Source organism: Syngnathus scovelli, chromosome 1 (genome assembly GCF_024217435.2).
Source record: "Syngnathus scovelli strain Florida chromosome 1, RoL_Ssco_1.2, whole genome shotgun sequence".
NCBI lineage: Eukaryota > Metazoa > Chordata > Actinopteri > Syngnathiformes > Syngnathidae > Syngnathus > Syngnathus scovelli.
In genome coordinates this window covers 21663576-21688027 of record NC_090847.1, presented here as the reverse complement: position 1 = coordinate 21688027, position 24452 = coordinate 21663576, and the positions used below count along the sequence as shown (strand labels likewise).

Below are 24452 nucleotides of genomic sequence, written 5' to 3'. Positions count from 1 at the left end.
CTTAGTTTACGCATAGGACTTCATTGGTGGTTTTTAGTGGGAAATAGCGACAAGGTCAGACTCTCTAGCCCCACTTGTTGGTTGGAGGTAGGAGCACCACCTGTTGCTTAGGCATGTAACTTTCAGCCTGTTGAACGGGAGATTTGAAAAGAACAAAACAGAAACCGGTCCAGGCGAGGTGATGGCATCTAAGCACGCTACTTTTATTGGAGATTAATGTCGCAAATGCACGCCGTCAGCCATGCATTTAAGCCACAGAGTCAACTAGATGGGATCCTTGTGAATCCAAAACATTCCTTTCAACACAAGTTCAGGCACATTCCCTAATGGAGGGGTTTGCACTTTTATTCATGGGCTCTACTTTGGAATATGGCTGTTTTATGACGACCAGACGACTTCTTGTTGAGCCCTTTCGCTCTCCTTTTTTTTTTTTTTTTTGCTGTTTTCCTTCTACCGCAGCACATTGTCCCTGCAGCACTGCTTTGGAATGCGACGGATTGTGATTTAAATGGCTTTTGAGAACTCCTAATCCACCAGAGGCACATAAATCACACAAAGGTAGCTCTGAAAGGCTCTGTGAATTCCAGAGAGCAAAGAGGAAGTCTTAAATCCCGTGTTTCACTTAAATGGCACCAAGGTGACTTATTAATGGAGTTATTTTTGACACGTGTCAATAGATGACCCTCGATCGATTCTTGGTCGAGGATTCAGTAACACAGTAACACGAGTAACACAGAGGATTCAGTTTTGTACTAAAATGAAAAACAAAACACTAATTCTTTGCTTTTGTGTTTTTTCCTTGCCATGCTATTTATTTTGTCTCCTAACTGAGCAAATCCAAAGTATTGTATACACAAGGAGATGTGGTAGAGGAAGGGTGTAGGTTGTGGTGAGGTTAAACTCAAGGTATGAAATGTTTTCTCTTCCCAGCTATGGAAATCATCAGAGCCAATTTCCTCTCTTCACATGATAAGATCGCCCCAATGAAAACCGGACCTGGCAGAGGAGGGGGTTAATACATAAGCTGCATGTTTTTTTAACCGTGTCTTGAGGCCCACAATCACCCACCACTGAAAAGAGCCGAGCACGTCTCCGTGGTAACCAATGGGCAGCATTAGTGAAGGCCGAGAGACAATCAACCTCAACTTTATTGATACGTTGATGACATCAATGAAGCCTGTTTTGCTTGAATTCATTAAAGTTATGAGCAATCCATCAAATGGTGTCTCAGTTTTTTTACATTTCCATCTTCATCATAGTCATCTCTTTGCATACCATCCGATTGCATAGAAAATAATAATACTCTGACGATGAGTCCATTAGACTTAACATGAACTTGTATAATGGTAATAGTACATATTTGTGATTTTAGCTCAACTTATTTACCCCAGAAGCTTTTCAAATCTCAAGTAGCAACATCCGGAAAGACCATCATCCTTGCTTTTGTAGGGGAAACTGAGCCAAAAGCTTGCTGCTTGGCCAGTCATGCAGGATCCGTTTGAATAATGGTGTGCACTTAAAATCCACAATTTTACAACCATGCTCTTCAGTCATGCTGTCCTACAAACTCCCGATCAATAATTGCCCAAAACGAAGTACACGCTAAGGAAGGAATATCTCTTAGACGCTCTCCATGTTGCAGGCCAAACTGCCGTCATTCTCAAGGCCTGCAGTGCAGAGCTAGTTAATGTTTACCCAGAAAATATGTAATTGCAGACTTCCCGCTAATAAACTGTTCCAGACCAAAATCCTCCTGTAACATTATTATTATCATAAGCCTTGCGGGACTCGGGCCGTCGATCTCAGCCTCGCTTGCACACGCTGGCATCTTGAAATAGACAGATGACACAACCAAACTTAAAAATAATAATAAATAAAACAAGTCCGCCGGGTATGAGATGAAGTCACCAACCACGACCCACATAAGAGTTAGCAGCTTCGGCTGCAACTTTGGCACTTAAGTTCAAAACATTCTGTGCGCTTGCTCTTGTAATATTACCAAAGAGATGAGAATGTTTTTCTCCATTTCAGTGGCAGGGAAACCACAAAGTGTGCCTTGATGATCAGTCTTGTCCTCAATGGCGAGTAGCTTGTTTGTTTTTAGTCGAATTCAGTGGCAAAAAAATGAGTCGGGATGAGCCTATTTCTGAATAAAGACCACAACAGCTTGGACAGCCGGTCAAACTCCGAAGGTATATCTTTAAGAGCTTAAGAGTTAGCTTATTTGTTCAATTAAGTTTGACAACATCCCCAAAGGTGCAAAGTAGGCATACGTTGTGTCTTCCATGTTCATGCCGTAAAAAGCGTTGCCACGTCAACAGCTCTGGTTCCGCCCCATCGTCTTGGAGACACAAGTGTCCCCCAGATGTCCGATTACAGAGTCAAGGACTGTACAGACTGAAGAGGTAAATTTTGAGATCCAATTTGAAGAGCGTTTAAATGCCTCCAGAAGTGCTTTGGATCTATCTCACGAATGACACAAAGAAAAGTAGTTTGTGAACATTTTCAAACAAATCTTGGTTTGCCAACCGTCAAGAGCATCCATGCAAAATGCTTGTTCGCTCATACACTGGTTTTTGCTCCCATTTTATATTCACAAAAAAAAAATGGAAAACTTCTCTTATGTTCGCAAAAGACCAGTTTTCAAAAAATCTGCCCGAGTCTATATGAGTGAGCGCTTCTCATTTGCCGGATTAAGCCAGTCGATCACAAGTGTGGCCTATCAAAATTCTAACAAGTCAGAAGGATTAAGATGCCACTCATACATGTGCAGTTTAATCTCACACCCAATATTCCATTTAGAATTGGTCCAAAACGGGATGAGATGGGATCAGCACAGGGACTAAGAAGATGGACAAGCACACGAGCAGCGCTTAAAACACGGCGCCAAAGTCAAAGTCAGTCAGTGGAACATGGGGGAAGAAGGGAGGACCAGAGGGAGGGGGAGTTTTTCCTCCACTCTTTCTGTGGGAAAAAAAAAGTAGAGATCAGGACATGCTGGCATCCAAAACACAAAAGTGGCGGTGGCGGGGTGCGTTTCTTTCTTCTCTCCCCTTCCTGACTGCACGCTGCCTCTCTACGCTCAGCTCCACCCCTGGTCAAGGAGTGTATGTGTGTGTGTGTGTGTGTGTGTGTGTGTGTGTGTGTGCGTGCGTGTGCGTGTGTGTGCGCGCGTATAAAAAGGAACTCTTATTGAGGCGCAATAAAGTAGGACTCGATTGTATTGTCTCCTCTCCCGCATGGAGCAGGGCTCCATCCCCCTGCATCTCCCGCCTCCTTTCTCCAAGGACAAAGAATGTCCTGAATGCCTGGCGTCTCCTGCAGTGTCAAATAACTGGAGGATAGGTGGAGTGAGGGGGCGAGGGCCCGAGGAGGGAACGATGGAGAGTCACATGTTGTGGTAGGACTTTTCGATTCAGTCCAATAAATCAGAAATCTTGCACATGGGATCACCAGGCAATTTTCACAGACACTGCCTTTTATTTGTGACTCTTCCAGGCTCGCTGTAGATGTGACACTCAGAGGGCACTTGTCTTTGAGAGCATGATCAATTATTGATCTACCTGATCAATTGTTAGGTGTCATTTTGGTCTCATGATGTTAAAATGCAAACAGGAAGGTGAAGAAGATCTATTTATGGATCTGTTGTGACTATTTCCATCTAGCATCTTGATAGAGAATAGTTAAAAAACTTTGAACAGTCAGTTAGGGGTCAGCATCATCATGCATAATGTTTAATTTTTTGCATGAATACATTTTCTTTCCATTGAGCACACTCTATTTTGGTACAATGGTAAACAGCTTGGTAGACATGCCTCTGAAGAGCTGTCAGAGCAAGACTGCTTTGCACATTTCAACGCACTGCTGTCGAGTAAGCAAACCAGCAAAACAATGCTTATCTAATCATTTTCAATTATAAACAAAACGGTGATGTTTCCCCTTGAGTCATAATTACTGTTTTGTTTGATGTTAAAAATTCCTCTTGGAGCTTGATGTAATTGAATGGACAATATTATTGAATTCAATCCACAACTTTGGGAGGATTTCTGTTTGATACAACAACGTCCATTTGCCATGGGATTAACCGACTAATCCTTTTAAACGTTAGAAGAATTACAAAAATTGTAATGATTAATGGCTTCTCATTGGCGTTATTCCCTTCCCAGTTTGCTATTATTTTCTGGAGAGGTGTCAATTTTCCACTGACCAAATACAAGCATGGTTTTAAACATATTGCTCAATTTGGCAGTTCTCTACGTTCTTCATCATGAAACTGTAGCACTATCAAAGAGTCAGTATGACGGGTGAATGCGTTAACATCAGCACTGAGAATGGCGAAACATCACGACCGACCGCACTGAATCATCGTGGAGTGTCTACAGAAGAACACCATCCATCAAAGTGACGTTCCAGCCTCCCTCTCTTACAAAGGTATAAGGGAAAAAAGCCTTCCCAGGCTGAATGGCTTTACTTGTCATCCACGGACCACCGCTTAGGAATCCTTCTGTCAAGAATTTGCTTTGCATCCACGCACAAAGTTTACTGCTAATTTTCTTCTCCATGATGACCAAAGATGGTCCAAATATGTTGTCATCTATGGGAAACAAGATGTAATGCTTCAACATACACCTTGACGCAATTGCTACTTTCCTAATCACCATCTCGCCCGCAAACCTTGAGTTTGACACTTTTGAACGTTGAGGGCAAGGCTGTCAAGATACGCATCAGAGGGGAAAGTGCCGTAACTATGCAACAGCGTGACTCTGCAGTGGTTCTGTTCCAGTGGCTTTCATCTCACAATCCCAAAAAAAAAACTCTGACTGCGGCTGATATTTAGGGGAGTGTCACGACAACGTTCTGCATGGTGGATGAAGTTGTTTTTCTGCCAGCTTGATTTCACTGACAAAAAAAATAACATGAGATGATTTCATCAGCCTATCACCATCCAAACCATAGTAAAAAGCCACACATGACGGACACATGGTGTTTCCATTGAGAAATAATAGGCCTGCAATTTTTTTTGTCTCCCGCTCCGACTGACATCAGAGACGACCCACAAGGAGGAAAAGGAAAAAGCGGAGTGCCAGAAATGAAAGAAACAGCATTCCCGCTCGGCTTTTACGAGGTTCAGACCCATTTTCCTGTCAGACTGGACTTGTTAAAAGCAAAAGTAGAATCCCATTTTGCCCCGTGCTCCTACCAAAAACATCAACTTGTTGTAGTAAATAGAATGACTGAACTCCTATTCAGATGCAAATGTAGAAGTTCAAAAGTATGTGTGTGTGTGTGTTTGGGCTTAAAAATTACAGATACACACCGCTGATTTGATGCAATCTGCATTTTGTTGCCTTGTGCTTGTTATGTGTAAAGTTAAATCTAAACTAATTGGGGACATAATAAAAGTGAAGTTAAAGTTAATCTAACCAAATTTAACTGTACATGTTTGTTATGTAATGATGGTTTCACTGCCTGTTTGAAAAAAACAAAACCTCTTAGAATTTTGCGCGCAACAAATTGCTATACAAAAGCCTTTGTAAACAACAACATTCCCTGGGGTTTGTCCATTTTTTAGCTTAAGTGGCTCTTGGACACAGGGCCGGGTTATTTGCGGCAGGCCTGGTCTGGCACGTCAGTCACAGTCTGCAAGCGGAGCACAGTAGCACCTTTTCCGTGTTGCCCGGCTGCCTGTCAGCGAGCGACATTAAGCCATTACGCCGGCGTGCGAGCCGCCCTCGTGACCGCCCCACGCCGACACGCATCCGCCTTGGGACGCATACCGTAATTACACACGCACACATACTCATCTCCCCTGGCAACTCCAATCACGGCGGCCAAAGAACTCGGCCTAATTCGTTGCGTTTGTTAGAGGGAAGAGGGCTGCCTTTAATGACGCCAATTGCGCTGACCTAAACGCTGTAATAGGACCTCTCAGTACACCGGCGAGGAAATGGCTGCAATTGAGGCTCTTCCACTTCCTAGCAACCCAAGCCCCAGCCTGCAATTTGAAAGGAAGGGGGGAGTGGGGGATGCCTCACATTACCTGCGCCCCGCAGCTTGAAACGCGGCCTAACGAAGGCGAAATTGTACGAATTAAGCCGAGGCAACAAACAGAAAAGTGGAAGCATGTGTGCCAAATGGGCTCGCTCGTTAATTCAGTGGCTGTCTCTTAACGGCCAGATTACAGCAGACCGGAATTTGCCGGGCCGTGCAATCAGGAAAGACCAGAGGGGAAACAAACACAGGCTGCTTGTTTGGTTCCGAGGAGGGAACGCAGGGGCTGCGGGGTGAGATGGGGGGGGGAGCGTTTGAGGTGAGTCCAATATTTAACACCAAACCGTGAGGGTTGTTTTGCAAGCAAGACTGACCTCGGGCAGATAATATTAGAAAATACTTTTAATGATGTGTTATACGCTGCTGGGCTGCCAGATGGGAGAGGGCGGTGGGGTAGGGGTTGCACACCACAGTGGCCAACATGGGCAATGAAATAAATTTCATAAAAGGATGTTTCAAAAACGGTCAAAAGCCTTCAGGGTTTGATTCAGACAAACAGGGCAGCTCCTTTCATGGCAAGTTTCATGTAACTGGCAGCATTTTCATGCACACTTCAATAAAACAACAAAAACAAAAAAGTAGATTGTCTTTTAGTACAGGTGTCAAACTGGGGGCGACCATGAGCCTAATCTGGCCCTCTGGATCATTTATGTGATTTTCCTTGTATTCTGTTCAAAATGAACCACAAAAATGAAAACAAAATGCCAAACAGTGAATCTAAACACAGCGGCCTTGTGCGCTAACCACACGCTTAGTCTCAAGAAAGACAGCGCAGCTCAGTCAACCGACAACAGACTGGTAAACATTTCCGTGTTTTGTTATAATTTCCCAATCATCACCGTCCCGCTGATAGGTAACGCTGCCTAGGATTCAACAAGTTGGACGCCCTGCTTTACAGTGACTTGTTTGCCCTTGTCCCTCCTTTGAAAGGCGACAGACATGTTGCTGCCCATCTGTACACACTAAATCCAGCAATGAAAGCTAAAGCGGGCCCGGCAGCTGCATGCACGACCCCCACCGCACACGGCATTACCTCAACCCCGCTCGACAAAACACAGGTTGCTCCCATTATGAAGCCAGGCGGCCCGCGCGCTGCAATTGGTTGGCCCGGAATAAAAGCACAAGCTCGACGTGAATTAAAAGCCTACCTTTAGGATGAGGTAGGGGATGCAGGCGCGCCAGTTGCTCAGGAGATAATGTTATCTGGATGCTCTTCAGTCGGCCGCGACCGCTCCACAGCACCGCGGGGCCAAATCAGCGTTCCGCCGGTAGACTGGTGAGCAGCTGGAGACCAGGAAGATTCTTCCTTAGCCCTATCTTCCCTAAAAATGTCTTCAAACCTGCAGGGAAAGTACATTCTTGGTTTTAATAGTCATAAATAATAAGTAAGGCTAGGGCAGGGCCAAGTGATAAAATAGTATTATTGATTAATACCAGCTCAGGAATATTAGAATTTGGTATTTTCTAACTACATTTCTGAAAAATACATATTCTTGTTGCCTGACATTTGTGATGCTCTCTAATCACTCAAAAAAGTGACAAATTAGTTCTCGATTAGAAATTGTTTCCCATATGCCATGTGGAAGGCATTTCCAAACACATAGTGCTCATTCATACGTTGCAAAAGCAGTGGTTTAGCCACATGTTGGAAATGTTTGACCCAAAATAGTAGTCGGTACTCAAAAGTCTATATACCCATGATCAAATGCATGTCTTTTTGTGAGATCAAAAATAAAGGAAGATTAATCCTTAATCCTTCAAAAACTTGCCCCACTATTAATTTAACCTAGAAATGTTTCAAGATGAACTAAAAATAACAACTAATTAAACAACCAAACAATATTGTGATTGCACAAGTGTTCATTCATTCTTTCATTCTTTCATTTTTTTATTTGTCCTTCAATTTAAGCACAGATTGGGAGTATTTCTACCCCCTGTGGTATTTTGGAAGTGGGCAGCGAGGTCTGCAAAGTTGGTCCCAGTGAGGCGAAGGAGCCCGTCGGCCACTTTGAGCCGCTTCAAGTCCCGTCACATAAACAATGGCACTTCACGGGGAGAGGCTCGTCTTCCTTCCTGCCTGGCTTCCTGTCCATCGTTCTGCCTGACTTGGCAAACTCAATGCTGAACCCCCCCCCCCCCCCCCCCCCCCCCCCCACACACACACACACACACACACACACACCCGTCCCTCCCTCACCCATTCAGACCTCCCTTCCTCGTGAATCCAGCAGAGGAGAGGAAGGAAAAGAGGCGACGACAAAGGAGAAATGATAAACGACGACTAAGCGACACGATTCTTGTGTGGAAGCTCAACGCGGTGACTCAACAAGTTGGGCCCTTTGACATGTAGATGGCGGCGGTGAAGATGACGGAAGGAGTTAAAGGTTGTGAATGTACTGACTAGCACCTACAGTGCACTAAACTTTTAAACCCGCCCACGACCTCCAGTCCTTTCTCATGCGAGCAGATTGATGATAACCAGTGCACTTCCTCCTCGGGGAGCGCGACCTCAGCTTGAAGAATGACTGACCGTTGATTAGCCCAAGTCATTACCATTCAAGGCTAGCTCCCATTATGTGGCGGCACAATGATTGAATGCTAAATTAGTATGTCAGCAAAAGGTGGCCATTTACACATAAAGGATAAGAAGATTAAGATGCAGGTTTGAGGAAGACTGATCTGAGCCAATGCCATCAATTTTAAAGTCGTTGTAAAGTTGTGCTTCCAATGCGTAGTTCATATATTGATCCTGCCTACTCCTGATTTGAAAAACGGATAACTTAGAGTTATGCAGATGATGTTTAAACAAATGACCAGCATGGATTACATCTCAACATTCTGTCCCACCTTTGCAAAGTCAAATTCAAGCATGCAGGTCATTCCATGACCTGTGATTCAAACTTATAGTGGGACTGTAAACTCTCACTCTGGGCAGACTTCCTGAGGAATACAACCCACATTTTATGAGTTTATGGGCCTAATTGGGTCAACAAAAGAGCAATCTCACCTGATCACATGACTTAATTTTACACTTATCTCTGACCTGAATGGGGGGGCATCATACAGTCGAGAGAATACCTGACATCAAATGACATCTATTTAGGAGATGCAAGGTTTTTTTTATGCAAAGAGACAGAGGGGATTTTCTTTTTTACTGCAGGTGACCAAGCGACCTTGAACGAGAGTTCTTTTAAAGTTGCACCTGTAGAGCGCAGGAGCAGGAAGTCTGGAAGCTTGATGTGGGCGCTATGTGTACTCTAGGCCCTCAGGAAAGAAAAGAATTAAGGGGGACCCTTTGTTGTCTACTGTCGCTACACTTAATATATATTTTAAAGGCTTTAATACAAGAAAGCCTCTCTCTCTGTCTCTCCCTCTCTCTTTCTCCCCCTCCCTCCCCCCTTGGCGCAACATGTCTGATGTTCCTGTAAAGGCCAATTGAGCGTTTGATTGTGGCCAAACACGGACACGGTTATGAGCACGCGTCTCGGCCTCGTCGTAAAGACGAGGTGCTGGCGGACAGCTGGTTTCATTTTTTCTTCTTTTCTTTTTGGCGCGCTCGCACTTTCCTTTGTTTGAACAGAGTGTTCCCTTTTTTTGATGCATCCTGAGTAATGGTGTGATATTCAACGGGCGGCCGCACACTTCCCTTTCAACTCCTCCGCAGCTGGCTGCATGAAACACATGCGGACCCCCCGAAAAAGTGTGTGACAATCATTGGGACTTTAACTTTAACATTAAATCAATGTTTCCTGAAGGTTTTTTCCATATAGTTAATTTTTGAAGAATATCGCGGCACACCACCAAACAAAAATGTCACAAAGTTAAATTGTGTGGATCGCATCTTAATTTATGTACCGAGTATGAATTGTGCGTTGAGTTGAATACAAAACAATTATTCTGTTGCATCAATGGCAATGGGTAAGTAGACCGGTTAATCGTACCTTCTGACATCTGATGAGAAAGCATTTCCTTGTTTTGCCTGTCACTATTTGACGCTGGCATAAATAGGTGAAGAATTGAAGTAAATCATTTAAAAGTGGATTTTTTTTTTTCCCGCAACACATCTGCTCATCTCTCACGACACCCACATGACCCCCGTTGCTGTTCCTATGTGCTCTTCCGCTTAGCTGTCCCTGCTAAAGCACCCCTCCAATGGACAAAAGACACCCACAGGTTCAAAGGACTCTAATAACAAATGAAAAGGTGAGTGGGGGGGTAGGAATGGGATGAAGCTCCAGTGATCAAATCCTGTAATTCCTTGACACATTTCTAGAAGCCCGTGCTTGAGCGTAAGTCTAAAATCAACAACAGATAAGCCCCTCTGTGTCCCTTCTCTTTGATCCGGAGGGGCGTGGAGCTGCTATAGTGGTGGTAGGGGGACTCCTCAGATTCCTGTTCTGGACCCCCCACTCCTGCTTTGGCTGTGGAGACCCTGGAGGGAGTTCTGAGGGGTACAAAGTCACCCAGCACATTATGGGGCTTTGGAGGTCGAATAAGAGATGGTAACGGAGGCAGATTCGACTTTAGACGAGGAGATAAGTAAACATCTCTACACATGGATAAAATTTAAAGAAATGCTGATAGGAGTATGAAACTTGAAACTTTCCTTTAACCTTCAGGCAATTTTCTGTGATACCAGAACCACGGTGTGAAACTACCATTGTCCAGTATGTGTATCAGGTCTGCACAAATGACACCAAAAGTTATTTCCCTTCCTTTTTCTGATGACAGTTTATTTGGTAGATTTTGGTAAAAACTTTCCAACGCGAGTCTTCTCCTTTACACACAGGTGAATAAATCTGCTTTCCGACCCATTTTTGGCATTGATGCACAGTGTGTAAACCGCTGTCTTGGATGCTACGTCTGTAGCAGAGTAACAGAAGCCCAAGTGACATGGGGTCACCTCCTTTATGCAGGTAATCAGAGTAGCCATCTTGCCTATTTTAACTCTATTTACACACAACTTAACCTCTCACAACAACAACTCACTCCCAAAACCTGATTAAAATCACGTGTCCTAAAATAAAACAAAAAAAGTCATCAAGATGGTGAGAGGTTGAAGGATGAGAAAAAGAAAGTCCCTCATGATGCCCCACCACCCACAAGCCACCACACCCTCCAACCCAACACTATCCCAAGCAAGAAGAGTCGGACAAAACTAAAGCCCCCCATTGTTGTCCCCTCATACAGGATCACCAGGCAGTGAGAGAGGGACGTAAGGGGGTTGGAGAAAAGATTGGGCCGGTGGTGTCGGGGCGACAGGGGCTGGGGGATGTATGGATGAGTGTGGAGGTAGGGAGGGGTCTGGGAGGGGGGGGGGGGTCACCCGGCCCGCTCAAACAAATCGTGTGATAGGACTTGGCCCTATCTAATCAAGGGCAGGAGGTCACTTCCGAACAACTGGGCAATAAAAGATTATTTCCAGCCACATAACAGAGGAGCCATTGGAGAGGGGGTGTGTTGGGGGGGATGCTTGGCGGGACGCAAGGAAAGGGGAATGGGATGGGGGGGAGGTGGCAAGAGGGTAGGGGGTCTGTCTGTGAGGGGAGGAAGTGAATTGAAAAAAGCCAGCAGACGGGAACCGTCTGTCTGGATGCAAAGTCTAATCCCCACTAAAAAAAAAAGCCAGAGGAAGGGAGCAAAAGCGGGTGGGGGGGGGGGGGGTATGCAGTTTAGGAATTATTCTTTTTCCTGAATGGATCCAAGGAAGACATCATACCGTTTTGTTTTTAAGGCCGCCACATACCAAAAGGCAAAACGGAACAAAAGTGGTTTGTAAGGGCCTGGAATGCTTCGAGTTACCAACAAGGAGCAGCTAGCTCGCCGTGCATGAGCAAGCATTTTGGACTAGCCAATCACAGATGAATTGAGGTGAGGCCACATGCTACAAAGTAAATCACAATAAGATGACAAAATCATGAAAACTCAGAATAATCAAAAATATCCTTGTTCTTGTCATGAGTACTGAGTCATGTACTAACCTTGGGCGGTGTGGCTCAGTCGTGGTGACCGTCTCCCAAACTAAAGATTGGAGTGTTGATCTCCATCCATTGTGATCATGTTGAAGCGTCCTTGAGCAAGACATTGAACCCAATTGCTGCTGATGGCATGTCATCAGTAGGTAAATGAGGAAGCAGTGTGAAGAGCTTTGAGTATCAAAGGTAGTTAGATACACTTTCCAACCAACCCTCCCAACCCCATCTATCCATCCAACCCGTCCGTCTATCCAGCCATCCATTCATCCCCTTGAAACCTGCTGTGATCCCATTTTGATAGATCCTCACCTTGTGATTTTCCAGACCTTGATGAACAGGAGACACTGATGAGGTACATTGATCATCCTTGCCCAAATAAGGGCAACCAAAGTAACAGGAAGGGGGCTGGGCCAACACATTGGAGAGCTTTATGTTTTGACACCTAAAACAGATCAGTGGTGAAGTGCTAAGGAGGCGGCGTGTGCAGCGGTTGGTGGTGTTTGTGGTGTGTACCCGGGAGCCTCAATGAAACACTTCCATCATCATTTAACCCTCAACACCTGCTAAAACATCGGCCTGCCCTTTATGGCTCCCGAAGAGAAAAGACGGCTCTAGGTGACAATCCAAACAGGAAGCAGTCGCAGTTTATAACTGTAAAACTCCAGTGAGATTCAGTTGGAATTAGCATTAAATGTAGTATCCTTTAACTTGATCCACATTTGAACATTACTGGTCTCCTTCTTCAAAATATCTCAAAAGTCAATTGGAATACCTTGCATTCTGATTGTTAATAAATCCTGGCGAGACTATTTCAGGATTGACACAAGTCATTTTTATCCTGCGGATGCCGAGTGGATGTTGGACGTGTTTCTGAACACATCAAAAGTTTCTTCCACAGCTTGTCCAAAACCCAAACATCTCCAGAATTAGCTTTTTTTTTTTCTTTTTTTAGCAAGGGTCACTGTGTTTGGGAGTCCAGAAGAGGCCCAAATCCTTACACTTCCTCTGATTGCTTATTTCTATTTATAAGAGTGTAGGGAGTGCAGAGGCGAGGGGAGGGGGGGGGGGGGGGGGGGGGGTAATAGAAACCATATGAGGAGTTTGAGGAAAGCTGAAGCAGCAATGTGGAGGAGGACCACTGGAAGAGAACATTGTGCTCCAGCCATGCCCCGGCTTGGAAAAAACGGGACTGCCCCCGTAGGATGTGCGGCTTGGAGGTTCCTCCGTGACTCACTTGATAATCATGTAGTTAAAAAAAATAATACTACCAAGAAGCATGACGTGGGCGTGCGCCGCTGCTAAATTTAACCTGAAACAAGCTGCGCAGTTTACACCGACAAATTACTTAATAGTGACTCAGATTTCACTTTGCAAAAGTGCCGTCATTCACCACATGAGTAGGACATTAGTGATTGATGAGGAAATGAAACCGCAGAAAATGTCTTTTTGCACATAATATATAATAATAATAATCAGAAAAATATGTTACATCATACTTTAATGTTCCCCACCACTGAACTTAAAACCATCATTAGACATCATGGAGTAACAACAGTCCAGCTCCTAAGTGGCTTAGTTGGGCAGAAATGAATGAAAACAAACATTTTAAAATAATTGAGGGAAAATACATTTACAAATTTACAATTCCAAATCTGCTTCTATGTTAAGAAAGATATCAATTTGATATATTTAAAGCCAAAATCTAAAGAAAAACTTGGAACGCAGCCAACATGTGCAACTGAAGCACCCGACCTATATAGAAGGACTCGCTGGAGTCCGAGTAAGAGGTCACCGTGCGTAAAGTGCATTGAGATTAAAATGAACTGCAAGACCTCCACTTGTGGATGATGTCAAGATGGTTAATGCAAATGGCCACTTGGAGACCTTCCACCCACCGATCGTGCGTCCGTGTTTGACCAACACCCCTCAGCCTGAAACAATCAAAATAATTTTAAGATATTTGTTTAATTAATGGATTTCCACAATGATTCAATATGAAAAAATGAAAAATATTACATAATACAGAGACATCTGTTATCATCCGCCAGAAAAAGCAGCATTTCTGGGGTTTTTTTGCAATGCTGTGACAACACTATAAGCCAAAGTTGGGCAACCTATGACCATGCAGCCCTCCCTCCCCATTCCCCGGAAATGTTGAAAAAAGCTCAAACATACTTCAAAATATGCAATATCTATCATATTCTTTGTTGACTTTGCTTTAGTTCTCGGTGGACTTATGAAACATCTAAATGGCGCCTGATGGGAAAAAGGTTCCAAAGCTATTTTTGCCTTCATGGCCAAGTTGGAGATCGGCTTCCTTATTTGGCTTAGGCTGGAAAACATCAAGTAAACACGCTGTCACTACAAGAGTATAGTGGAGGGAAAAAAAGAGGCCTCCTATTGTTTGCCGGCATGCGAGGGAGCCAAATGGCTCTCGAGTTGTGTCGCAGTGAAAGACGACAGGAAACTGACAAATCACTAATCCACTCCTATGCCAACAGAAGGTACATTCCTCCAACCCCCCCCCCCCCCCCACACACACACACACACACACACACACACACAAAGCACATTTAGGCCCATTTGGTCAAAACGAGGAACCTCCTTCAGGGGTCATTCAAACATTTTGTTATCAAGTGCAATAGAATCATCAGGCCTAAATTTTATTTAAAAAAATTATATGCATATATAGAGAACAACGAAAATTTTGAATTTGTACGTTGAATCAATATTTTGACTTCTAACTACTTTTGATACTTTTGACGTCCCTGTTTTTAATTGGATTATCACAATACAGAATGGCAAATCTACAATAGCAAATCATTTATTTCGCACAAGAATAAAAAGAGACCTTTTTCCCCCAATCTCTCTCTCTGATAATGTATTATGGCAGCTGTGAGACAAAACAAGATGTCTTTGCTTGGATGCCAGTTGCATGAGGCAGATGACAACTGTGGTGTGCTTAACAACCATTTTAATTTCAATCTTATTTTTAGTCTTCTGGATGAGAACGCTTTCTAGCCTTAGCCACATTGTAGTTATTTCAATATGTGATGGTTTTAGTTGATAAAAATGAAAAAAGATTTTAGTCCAGTTTTAGTCAACTCAATTTCTTTAGAATCAATATTGATAGTTTTGGCAATACATTCTGCAGAATTGTCTCAATTATTAACACAAACATCTTATATAATGTCAAAATAATGATAATCAACCAGCCCCAAAATGTAGGCGGACACTCTGAAAATGGCTTAAAACAATTCACCTTTCCATGGCTGACTTAAAAGAGTCTATGTTGTCTATTTACCAAGATTCGCAAACAAAAATGTGATCCGAGAGGCTTTAAGTGAGATAAAGTGTTCATAGGTCGTTATATTGAAATCTGTAAGGGTTCATTTGACTTACATTTCCCCTGAAGTCCAAGCCTATCCGAAAAGGAGGTCACATTCAGCTGAAGGGTCGGCCTCCTCGTTGGAAGTCCGCTGCTCCCAATCTTTTCAAGTCCAACTTTTTAACTTCGACAAGCCGATCTCCGGGTGCTGTCTCGGAGTTATTTATCCAAAATTGACCTACACGGGCCGGCTGACTGGCAGCACGGGGCCGGCGAAGAAGGTGCTGCAGGCCGCCGGTGTCATGGGGCGAGCTCTGGCTGCTGATTGATGGCAGGGTGTGAAATCGTTCTGCTAATATTGTCTTTAATATTTTCACAGTTTCAAGTGAACAAGAGTAGAAATGTGAATCACCATTTTAGACACTAGGTGACAACAGAACGTGACAAGCCAAGCCAGGAAACAATACAATGCTTGCCTGCTAAGATACGGGGGCGGGGGAAAAGAGCAAACCCCAAAGTTGTTGGACCAGTTTGTCTCAACTCCAAAAAGCCCTTAAATGACTACAGATAGTTTTAGTGGTGGGAATATTAGTGCTGACATAATTTTTCCGATAAAGGAGCTATCATAAAGTGCTAATGTTCACCGAGTATTGTGTCCCTTTAAACACATGACTAGCACCCATAATGGACATAAGATAGCTAACACACATTAGTTTGTAACTTTTCACTTGCCTGATGTCACAAGGCACAAAGGACCCAAGGTTTAGCTGCCCGAATGTTGCCTGCCCAAAATTACAAATCAGCATGCTTTTTGAACATTTGAAACAAGAAATATTCAGTGATCTTAGCAACAGCTGTTTTTTCTCCTTACATGAAATATTTCTTTTAATTTTATCTCTTATTTTTTCTCATAGTACCTGTGCTGTCTTTCCCCACCTAAAGTGCTAGCAAAGTCATAACACAGAGGCTGTATGTAACCTGATAGTTCCTTTTGTGCCCTTATTTACCTTCCCGGCCCTCTTATCTGCAAAACTTTTACAACGTTCCGCCAAATGCCCCCCTATGTTAACGCATCTTAGGACTTCCTAGTTTGTCCAACCGATTTTCAAAGTAATGACCTCATCCCCAGGGGGGCCCACGGTGGGGAATGAGTGTCAGCAGGCTTCCCAAGTGATAAATTCCCCTGACACACACAAAAAAGAAGAGTACGACAAATGGGTAGGAGAAAAAGGAAAGGGTGAGGGTGGGGTTGGAGTTGCCTTTAAGTGCAGGAACTACGCCGTAAAAGCACGCCATTGATGGCTGCCGGTTTTATTATCTTTGAACAGGTGGCCTGGTAATGGTCACACACACACACGCGCACAATATGGAGAGCGCCTGCAAGTTTGGGAATCTGATGGTGGGGATCTTGTGGTGACTTGTTGAGTGACTTCCTGTTGGGGCTGGGGGCGGGGGGTGATGTCAACGTCACATGCACAATGGCAAAAATTCCATCAACACATACATTCAGAGAGTAAAAAAAAAAGCCAGACAAGTGCTTGTTTGTTTTCATTAATTAATATATTTTCTGCATTAAAGTTAACATAGTTTTCTTTTGTGCCACCCTTTTAATTTTTTTCTCAGTAAGTATTTGATATTTTTGTTATATTGACATGAGTAAAATTTTAAGACTGTCTCTTGCAATAAATATCATAAAATAATAGAGCTTCACATAATAAATATTTTTGTACAACAACAAAAAAACAATTTTAACAGATTTTCTTAAACAAAATAGCCAGAATTCCTCTTTTTCTTTTGAGCATCCAATGTACACAAAATAAATGGGAGGATGAGGGGAGAGAAGCATATTCCATGTGGAGAAAAGAGAGGAAAAACAAATACTATGAGATGGATGTGCTTGTGTTAATGCAACATAAGCATAAAGGAGGTTTTTAGTGTGGTCTAGGAACTGCTCATTCAAAAACAAAAAGATACCTGGAGGTAACAGCTACATCATTGCCCTAAAAACAAGCGGGGGTTCTCAAACTGAGGGTCGGGGGCCAAGAATGGGTCCTAAATGTGAAATTTGAACTTATATTCAGGAATTTATATTTTGAATCGGGCTAGATATAATTTGAGGAGACATCACCAGGGGCTGAGTTTGAGAAACAATGTCACAACATAAGCAGGGATTTACAAACTGAATGTCAGAGGCAGAGAATGGATCCCATTTTTAGGGGATGGTCCCCAAATGTCAAATTGGAGTTGTGTTCTTTTGCATTCGTCTGATTTGAATTGTCATTACAAAGGGGGTTGAGTTAGAGAAACCCTGGTAAACATGAGGACAATGACAGTCGGGGCCATGAATGGGCTCCAACTTCTTTCTTGGGGGTCAAACCCCCTCATGTCAAATTTAGTTTGAGAAACCCTGCTCTGAGAAGACACTCCTTCACAGGAAAAAAACAGAAAGAAAAACAATACGGAAAACAGAGACTCGAGGAAGGACGTGGGAGCGGTTAAGGCAAAACACTGGTGTGTAAAAACCCGGTCCTGAACCAGAAAAAGCATTTTTCAAATCGAGTGGTTTTTCTTCAAGGGAAGACGGGTGGGAGGTGCTTGCTAGATTTTGCTGCTGTCCTTACTGTCCGCGGTGGTGCTCGTTGGGATCAGTGGGCGCGATCAGGAGGGCTTCTCCTGGTTCTGCGGGGCCCAGCTCTCCAGTTTGCAATACACAGTGTTGGAGTTCTTGCATCGGCAGCCGGGCCTCCGCACCCGGTCATAGCATCCCTGGCACGCCTTCAGGCAGCCCTTGACCGGCGGGTAGCACAGCAGGCAGGGGAAGAGTACCGACATTAATCCCATGCACAGGAAGCGTGAGCAGCAGTGCGAGTGCGATGGCGAGCAGGGGTGGTCGGCGCACGAGTCCCCCTCGTCGTCGTTGGAGCAGTGGTAGAAGATCCCCTTGACTAGGCACATGCACGTGCCGTGCTCCAGCGCGCTCTCCGCCGAGCACAGGCATTGGCCGTTGCACGCCAGGCAAGAGGGCAGGCTGCGGGGCGCCGTGCACTCGCTGCACTTGCATTTGCCGCAACGTTCGCAGATGAATTGGTGCCCGGCGGCGACGGGCGGTAGCGCCCCTTTCCCGGGGCCTGAGAAATCTGATTTGTCCTTGAGCGGCACCTGGTGGAGGTGGGAACCCGAGGTGGAGTCCACCACTGGCCCTTTGGCTTTGGGCTGAGTCCGAACGGGCCGCGAGTTGCCGGCGAGTCTGACGGGCGGCGAGCGTGCTAGGAGTCCCTGCTCGGAGGAGGCGCTGCTGTTGCTTCCCGAGCTCGCAGCGCTCCCCGTGCTGGTAGAACGGCTCAGAACCGGCACTCGGGTCCCCCCGCTGCCACCCCAGTGGTGGCCACCCGCAGCCGCCCCTCCGGACGGCCGGTGCTCGTAGTTGTTGTTCACATTGACCAGGATGACCTCATGAGTCCTCTCCTGCTTGTCGTGTGGCCGCGGCGGCATGCGGGGCACGGGCGGGCGTCGCGCCACTGACGGCCCCTCGGAGTACTCGTTGCTGGAGCGGATGGCCTTGATCTGGTCCAGGGAGAGGATGGCGGCATGCTGGAACTCCCGCTCGTAATCCGACCTCTGCCGGCTCTCGAGGGAGGGCTGCTGGATCACCACTAATGAACCGCCGGGGCCATGTTGACTTTGGAGCTCCATCTGGGGGGATCACCACTTCCGACATTCACCGTGGACTTGGCATGCATCGGAAAACCTGCGCAAACGGGAGAAATGTGTTAGCTTTCTTCACATTGTGCTGACAGACTGGAATATACATGTAGAACTCAACTCAACTTTTGATGTTGAGCACTTTAAACACAACAATAGTTGCATACAAAGTAAAAACCAGACGCATAGAAAGATCGAAGGTTAAAACAATGAGTAACCAGTGATTCATTGAATGCTCAAATACCTTTTTGCCCATCTGGCACATTATCAAATTATATAGTCTACCCTCTTCAGCATATTCTACTCACGCTGTATTACTACTACACTTTGTATGGTGTCCTTGAGGGCCCAAAAAGGTACCACTAGGACATGTCAAAAATATATAAATATTACACTTACTCACTACAATATTACATATTACACTTATTAAAACATATTCAAGAAATGCCAATGTTACATTCCATACTACATAGTGTCAACATTTTGGTCGTTCCCCCCCCCCCCCCCCCCCCCCCAAACTTTAAGACCATACTGGAATTATGGCCTATATGTTATTGAATATTAGTAGTTCAGCATGCCTACTTTTGCTTGTGTTGCTGTCATTGTAGACTACTAGAACAGCAAATTTTTCTTCTGGGAATCCATTTATCACCACAATAGTACTTTTAGTTCACCAGAAATCGACTAAGAAACAAGACGCCCCCCGCCCCAATACGCACGCATTGCAAAAACTCCAACGGGGGCCCGCTAGCAAACACTTCCCCTCGCTCATTTACATCTCTATGACTAGTTAACATTTAAATGCGAGCGCAGCCACGAAATGAGGACAGCGACTAAATGAGCCGCCTCGCTTAGTATTCTCACGCGCACCCCCACGAGAAAGTAGGGAAAAGAAGGCTTTTGAAGGAAATGGTGGAGAGAAAACAACAACAAAAAGCCTCAAGGTCAAAGCGAGTTCTGAAAAAAAACCTTTGAAAATGTCAGTGGAAACTTTAAATGCTTTTTAAACAAAGTTTTTACACAAAAGAAACCATCCAAAACACAAATAACGTATTTATTATTCGACGATCTGAGAAAGGTTTTTTTTCTCCAACAACTGTGACATTTTTAGACATGCTATCAATGGCCCACGCTCCTTATTTTCTATACCGATAAACTACACGCAGTTTTTGATGGTTTCAAACAAACTTGTGATTTTTTTACACTTGGCGTTAATATGCACGTGTCCACTCGGCATTTTTTGTCAAACAGTTGCAAAGTCAATTGGCACCTAAAGCCTGCGTTACATGCAAACAGGAAAAGTTATGAATGAAAACAAGCGCCGGAGGGTGGTGGTGGGGTAGCCAGGGAGAGACGCATACATGCACGCGTGGAACCTCCACTAAGAAAAAAAACCTCCCTTCAGCGTAATTTTCTGCGCTTTTAAATGCGTCAAAACTCAATACAAAAGTCTTAAAAGTGGTGAAAAAGCGTTTTAAAGGCGCATTAATCCCCAGAGCGCGCCGCAAAATTGCGTGGAAAAGGACTTTAAAGCGGTTATTTACCTATATGCAAGCGTCCATAGGGTCGAATCCATCAAGCCTACCGAGAGTCCATCCAGAAAGGAAGCGCGTTGTCCCCCACGCGAGTTGAACGCGGAACATTCGCAGCCTGCTAATCCAAGAGCGTGCGACGTTAATTCCTTTGTTTTTAGGTAAAGGTCCGGTGCGTAAACAACAACGCACAAAAAAGCGCGTAAATCCAAAGCCCTTCCACATATACGCACAGCTGCACAATTTTTACACGGACAAGAAGCAAGCCGATCTCCAGTTAGGACCGAGCCGAGTCGGAGTCCTTGCGTGGAAGTTGAGGAAAAGTGAGCGCAAAAGGCGACAAAAGTGAGCGCTCGGGAGTTAGATCCAAAGCTGATGCTCCTGCGGCGTACGTTCGCTTTGAGGCGTCAAGACTGGCTTTGGCCGCTTGCTTGGTGCTCTGCGGGCCTGTGAGCACTGAATGAATGAGGCCGGCGGGGGGGGCCGCGGTGTTTGCTCCAGCGCAAGACACCTCCCACTGGCCATTGAGGCCCCTGAAAAAGGATACATCGCATCCGCTCCTGATTCATTGGGCAGATGTGCTGAGGCCGTTAAGGTAGACCGGACTCGAGCGGACCAGCCATTTCCGCTCATGAGGCTTTAGTGAATAATCAAGTGACGCACTATGACGCAACACATATTTTAGGACCCTTCTCGGTGCTTTTGTCATTTTTGGTAAAACGGACTCATCAGGGGAGCTTACTGTACTAGAACACGTTGTGAAAACGTGTTGCGAAGGGGCCCCTGCAGAATCCATCATTACTCAACACTTATTAAGTTATCTTGAATTTAAACAACACCCGATTTGTCATTTAAACACAAAAGTTAAATACATAATACACAGGGCTTAATTGACATTGAAAATCCTTAAATTACATTTATTAATTTGCACAAAAACAGAATGGAGAAATCATCTCTGTCTCTATCTTTCCATCTGTCTAATCCACCCTAAAAACACTAAATAGAATTCACTACCCTTTAGTAACGTAGTGATTTATTTGAGTACCTGTAACTATGCAACACAATATTTCTATAGTTTTACGCACGTGTACAATTTGAACGGTTTCGTCTCCCTGTGGAAAGTCCACTGCTCACATCAGTTCCGGTCCACCTTAAAAAAAAGAAGCGGTGGGTGGGGGTAAGGGAGTAGGACCCCCCCCCCACCCACCCACCCACCGTTCTGCTCGGCCCCTCCCCCACTCGTGTACCCGACTGTCTGCTTTGATTGGTGTCGCGGATGCGCTACATCCGGATCCATGAGAAAAGGGGAAGTTCAATACAAAGTCAATGGGCCTGCCATTCAAATGGAACAATCCATACAGCACAGAAGAATGGGCCTCCCGTATGCTTCGCGGCCTCACACACACACACACGCGCGCGCGCGCACAGAAACATAAAAGAATACATAAAGAGTTGGTGAGTGTTTTGAGGCGCTTTAGTGGCTGATGGAGTTGGTGTTGCGGCTTTGAGCGCGCGACAGATGGCCGCCAGTGTCGCCATTAAGGCTCACTGAACGGAAATGCTCTTTGGACAAGACACAAACCGGCGTAAAGAAACACTACATTCTCGACTCCTTTAGTTGTATCAGAAATGATTGACTTCTTTAGTTTTTTAAACTCATTTAAATATTTATTTATTTAAATATTTATAAAGTTGCATGTGCAAGAATTTTAAAAATGTAAAATAGAGATGCCTAAAATTTTATTTGCATCCATTTGACCCCCCCCCCCCTCTTTTTACAGGAGCCATGTATGCATCTGATATACGTTTTTTTTTTTTTTTTTTTTTTTAAAGTACATGTATTTTGTATAAACAGGGTTGGGGTTCAATTCGTTCAATTTGGCAACCTGCGGACCCCAAAAATGCATTTTTTTTTAATGAACATTGCTTGAAAACAAAAGACAAAACTAACCCAAAAACTCAAATGCATTTATTGGAATATCCAAAATGATGATAATCTGCTTTTGTGCACTCAGTATAGTTTACTGAATGTTAAAAAACTAATCCATGATTCTGAAATGTTTACAATTAATGTTGCCTGCAATCATATTTGACTGCGGCATGATGTATTTTACATGATGGATAACGCTGAGGCACATGATGAAAAGCAATAATAAGACATCAGAGGGTGGGCAGAAAAGAGGGCGGGGTGGTGATGGCGGTGGCGTGCTGCTGCTGATAGGCGACGTAGGACTGGACCAGAGCGTCGGGGACGCGTGGCCTCACGGCGGCGAGGGCACTTTGGAAGTGCCTGGCGTCTACGTGCTCAGCCTTCATGTCCTCCTGCAGGGCCAGCAGGGCAGCCTCTCGGCATACTGCTGTTATCTGGGACAGGAAGCAGACACGCACATCGTCACACACATGCATGCACAGTCACATGGGCAGCAGTGAGAGGCCCATTAATGTTAGTGACACAATGGAAATAAAGTGTATAGCTCAGCAAGCATATAAGAAAACTGACAGGACACCTTCGTATTGTGCTAACTCTGATCCTGAGGCAATTTATCTATTTAAAACAATCTGATGAATTGATGTCAATTTTATAAAAGAGATGCTTTAAATAGTGATGACTCAGGTCATGGCACACAAAAAAATACATCGTAAATGGACTAAAAGGTTTTGTGCTCACGCCAAAGCCTTGTCTAAAGTAAAAACATTGTTTTCGCCCCATCTTGTGGCATCTTGACAAAGCAACTATGTTAAAGTGAGCGGCGGATTTGTATTTAGTCAAGCCATAGCCGTGTCTAACATAAGAAAATAGTGCTTTGCCACCCTCTTGTGGCATCAATAGGAGATTACAAACCTTTTTAGGTGGGCTTCAACTGCGAAGTTAACTAATTTGTGTCACTGAATACATTTTGAGAATAAAGTTGCGCACTTTTTAGAGAAATAAAGGTATGAGATCAAAGTTGTACTTTTCTGAGAATAAAACTGTACATTTAAAGAAAAATGTTGCAAATTTTCTAAATTAACAGCATATTTTTGTAATGAAAAATTTGTGAAGATTTGATCGAATTGATGGACAAAAGGAAGTTTGACGCTTATGTTTTCCGAGTTTTTTCTTCTTTTTTTATTTCATTGAAAAATCTTTCGGAAAGAAAGAAATGTTATGACATCGGTCACCATGTCTCTCCCGAAAACATTGATTGCTTGTATCTGACTTCTGAGCTTGGACTTGAGCTCCTCTCTCGAGCGTAGCATTCTACCGGTGTCCTCTGGAGGTGGACTTGATCTAACGGGATTACGTCTGCTTCCAAAGCAGCCCCCCGTCACTCAAATATGTGTTGAGGCAACATTTGGGATGTGGCCGTGTCTCAAGTGCAAACACAGCCTCTTTGCTTGGAATTATACGCATTTTGGACAGGGGCACTCAAACCTTTGGTGGTCCAAGAAACCCTTACATGGGAGACATCTTTCCTCGTACCCCTTCAAAATCGTACTGCCAATCAATTAACATGTGCAACCTTAAATGGTATAGGAATTTTAAAAAATGCCCTTTTGTCATAATTTCGTCAAACGAGAAGCCAGCTTTCTTTTTTTTTTTCGCCTTGTTAAGATCGCAAATACTGTTCCAGAGAGGACGTGAGCCAAGAAAAAAAAAAGCGACCGGGGTCAAGCACACCAAAAACATTGGTCAAGTGATAGTTATGAATCAACTAAAGACAGGTTGTATAGGCTTGTTGTTGAAAGCTCCAAGGGGGTTCAAATCTGTTTTGTTTGCTCCCTTGAATGCACCCGAGCCAGGCTAGCAAAGCACACGTGTTTTGGGACAGGTGCTTCGCAGATGTCAGGATGTGAGGTCTACTGCTCCCTCCCATCCCTTGG

The 24452-nt window shown here is 44.4% G+C and overlaps 3 protein-coding genes across 4 annotated transcripts in view; all 3 read right to left on the bottom strand.

The window, feature by feature from the left end:
* Nucleotides 1–16503, bottom strand: part of LOC125986819 (galectin-4-like) — a 52873-nt gene extending 36370 nt beyond the window's left edge. For both annotated transcript variants that reach the window (XM_068649933.1, XM_068649928.1), the window contains exons 1-3: nucleotides 15429–16503; nucleotides 13859–13957; nucleotides 7200–7391 (exon numbers count right to left, since the gene is read on the bottom strand). The gene's annotated coding sequence lies outside the window, so the exon portion shown is untranslated. The remainder of the gene's footprint in view (nucleotides 1–7199; nucleotides 7392–13858; nucleotides 13958–15428) is intronic.
* A 133-nt stretch (nucleotides 16504–16636) lies between these two features.
* On the bottom strand, nucleotides 16637–21337 carry spry1 (sprouty homolog 1, antagonist of FGF signaling (Drosophila)). Its single transcript, XM_049750419.2, has 2 exons — nucleotides 20601–21337; nucleotides 16637–19102 (listed from the first exon to the last, which is right to left on the bottom strand). The coding sequence occupies exon 2, from the start codon at nucleotides 19045–19047 to the stop codon at nucleotides 18013–18015; it is 1035 nt and encodes a 344-aa protein (XP_049606376.1). The 5' UTR covers nucleotides 19048–19102; nucleotides 20601–21337; the 3' UTR covers nucleotides 16637–18012.
* A 1205-nt stretch (nucleotides 21338–22542) lies between these two features.
* Nucleotides 22543–24452, bottom strand: part of afg2a (AFG2 AAA ATPase homolog A) — a 67769-nt gene continuing 65859 nt past the window's right edge. Inside the window, exon 17 of the mRNA XM_049750126.2 lies at nucleotides 22543–22952. Coding sequence (XP_049606083.1) covers nucleotides 22749–22952 — 204 coding nt within the window. The 3' untranslated portion in view covers nucleotides 22543–22748. The remainder of the gene's footprint in view (nucleotides 22953–24452) is intronic.

What these genes read in the sequence shown, in the direction of transcription:
- spry1 (XM_049750419.2), bottom strand. Translation starts at nt 19,047, where the DNA reads ATGGAGCTCCAAAGTCAACATGGCCCCGGCGGTTCATTAGTGGTGATC.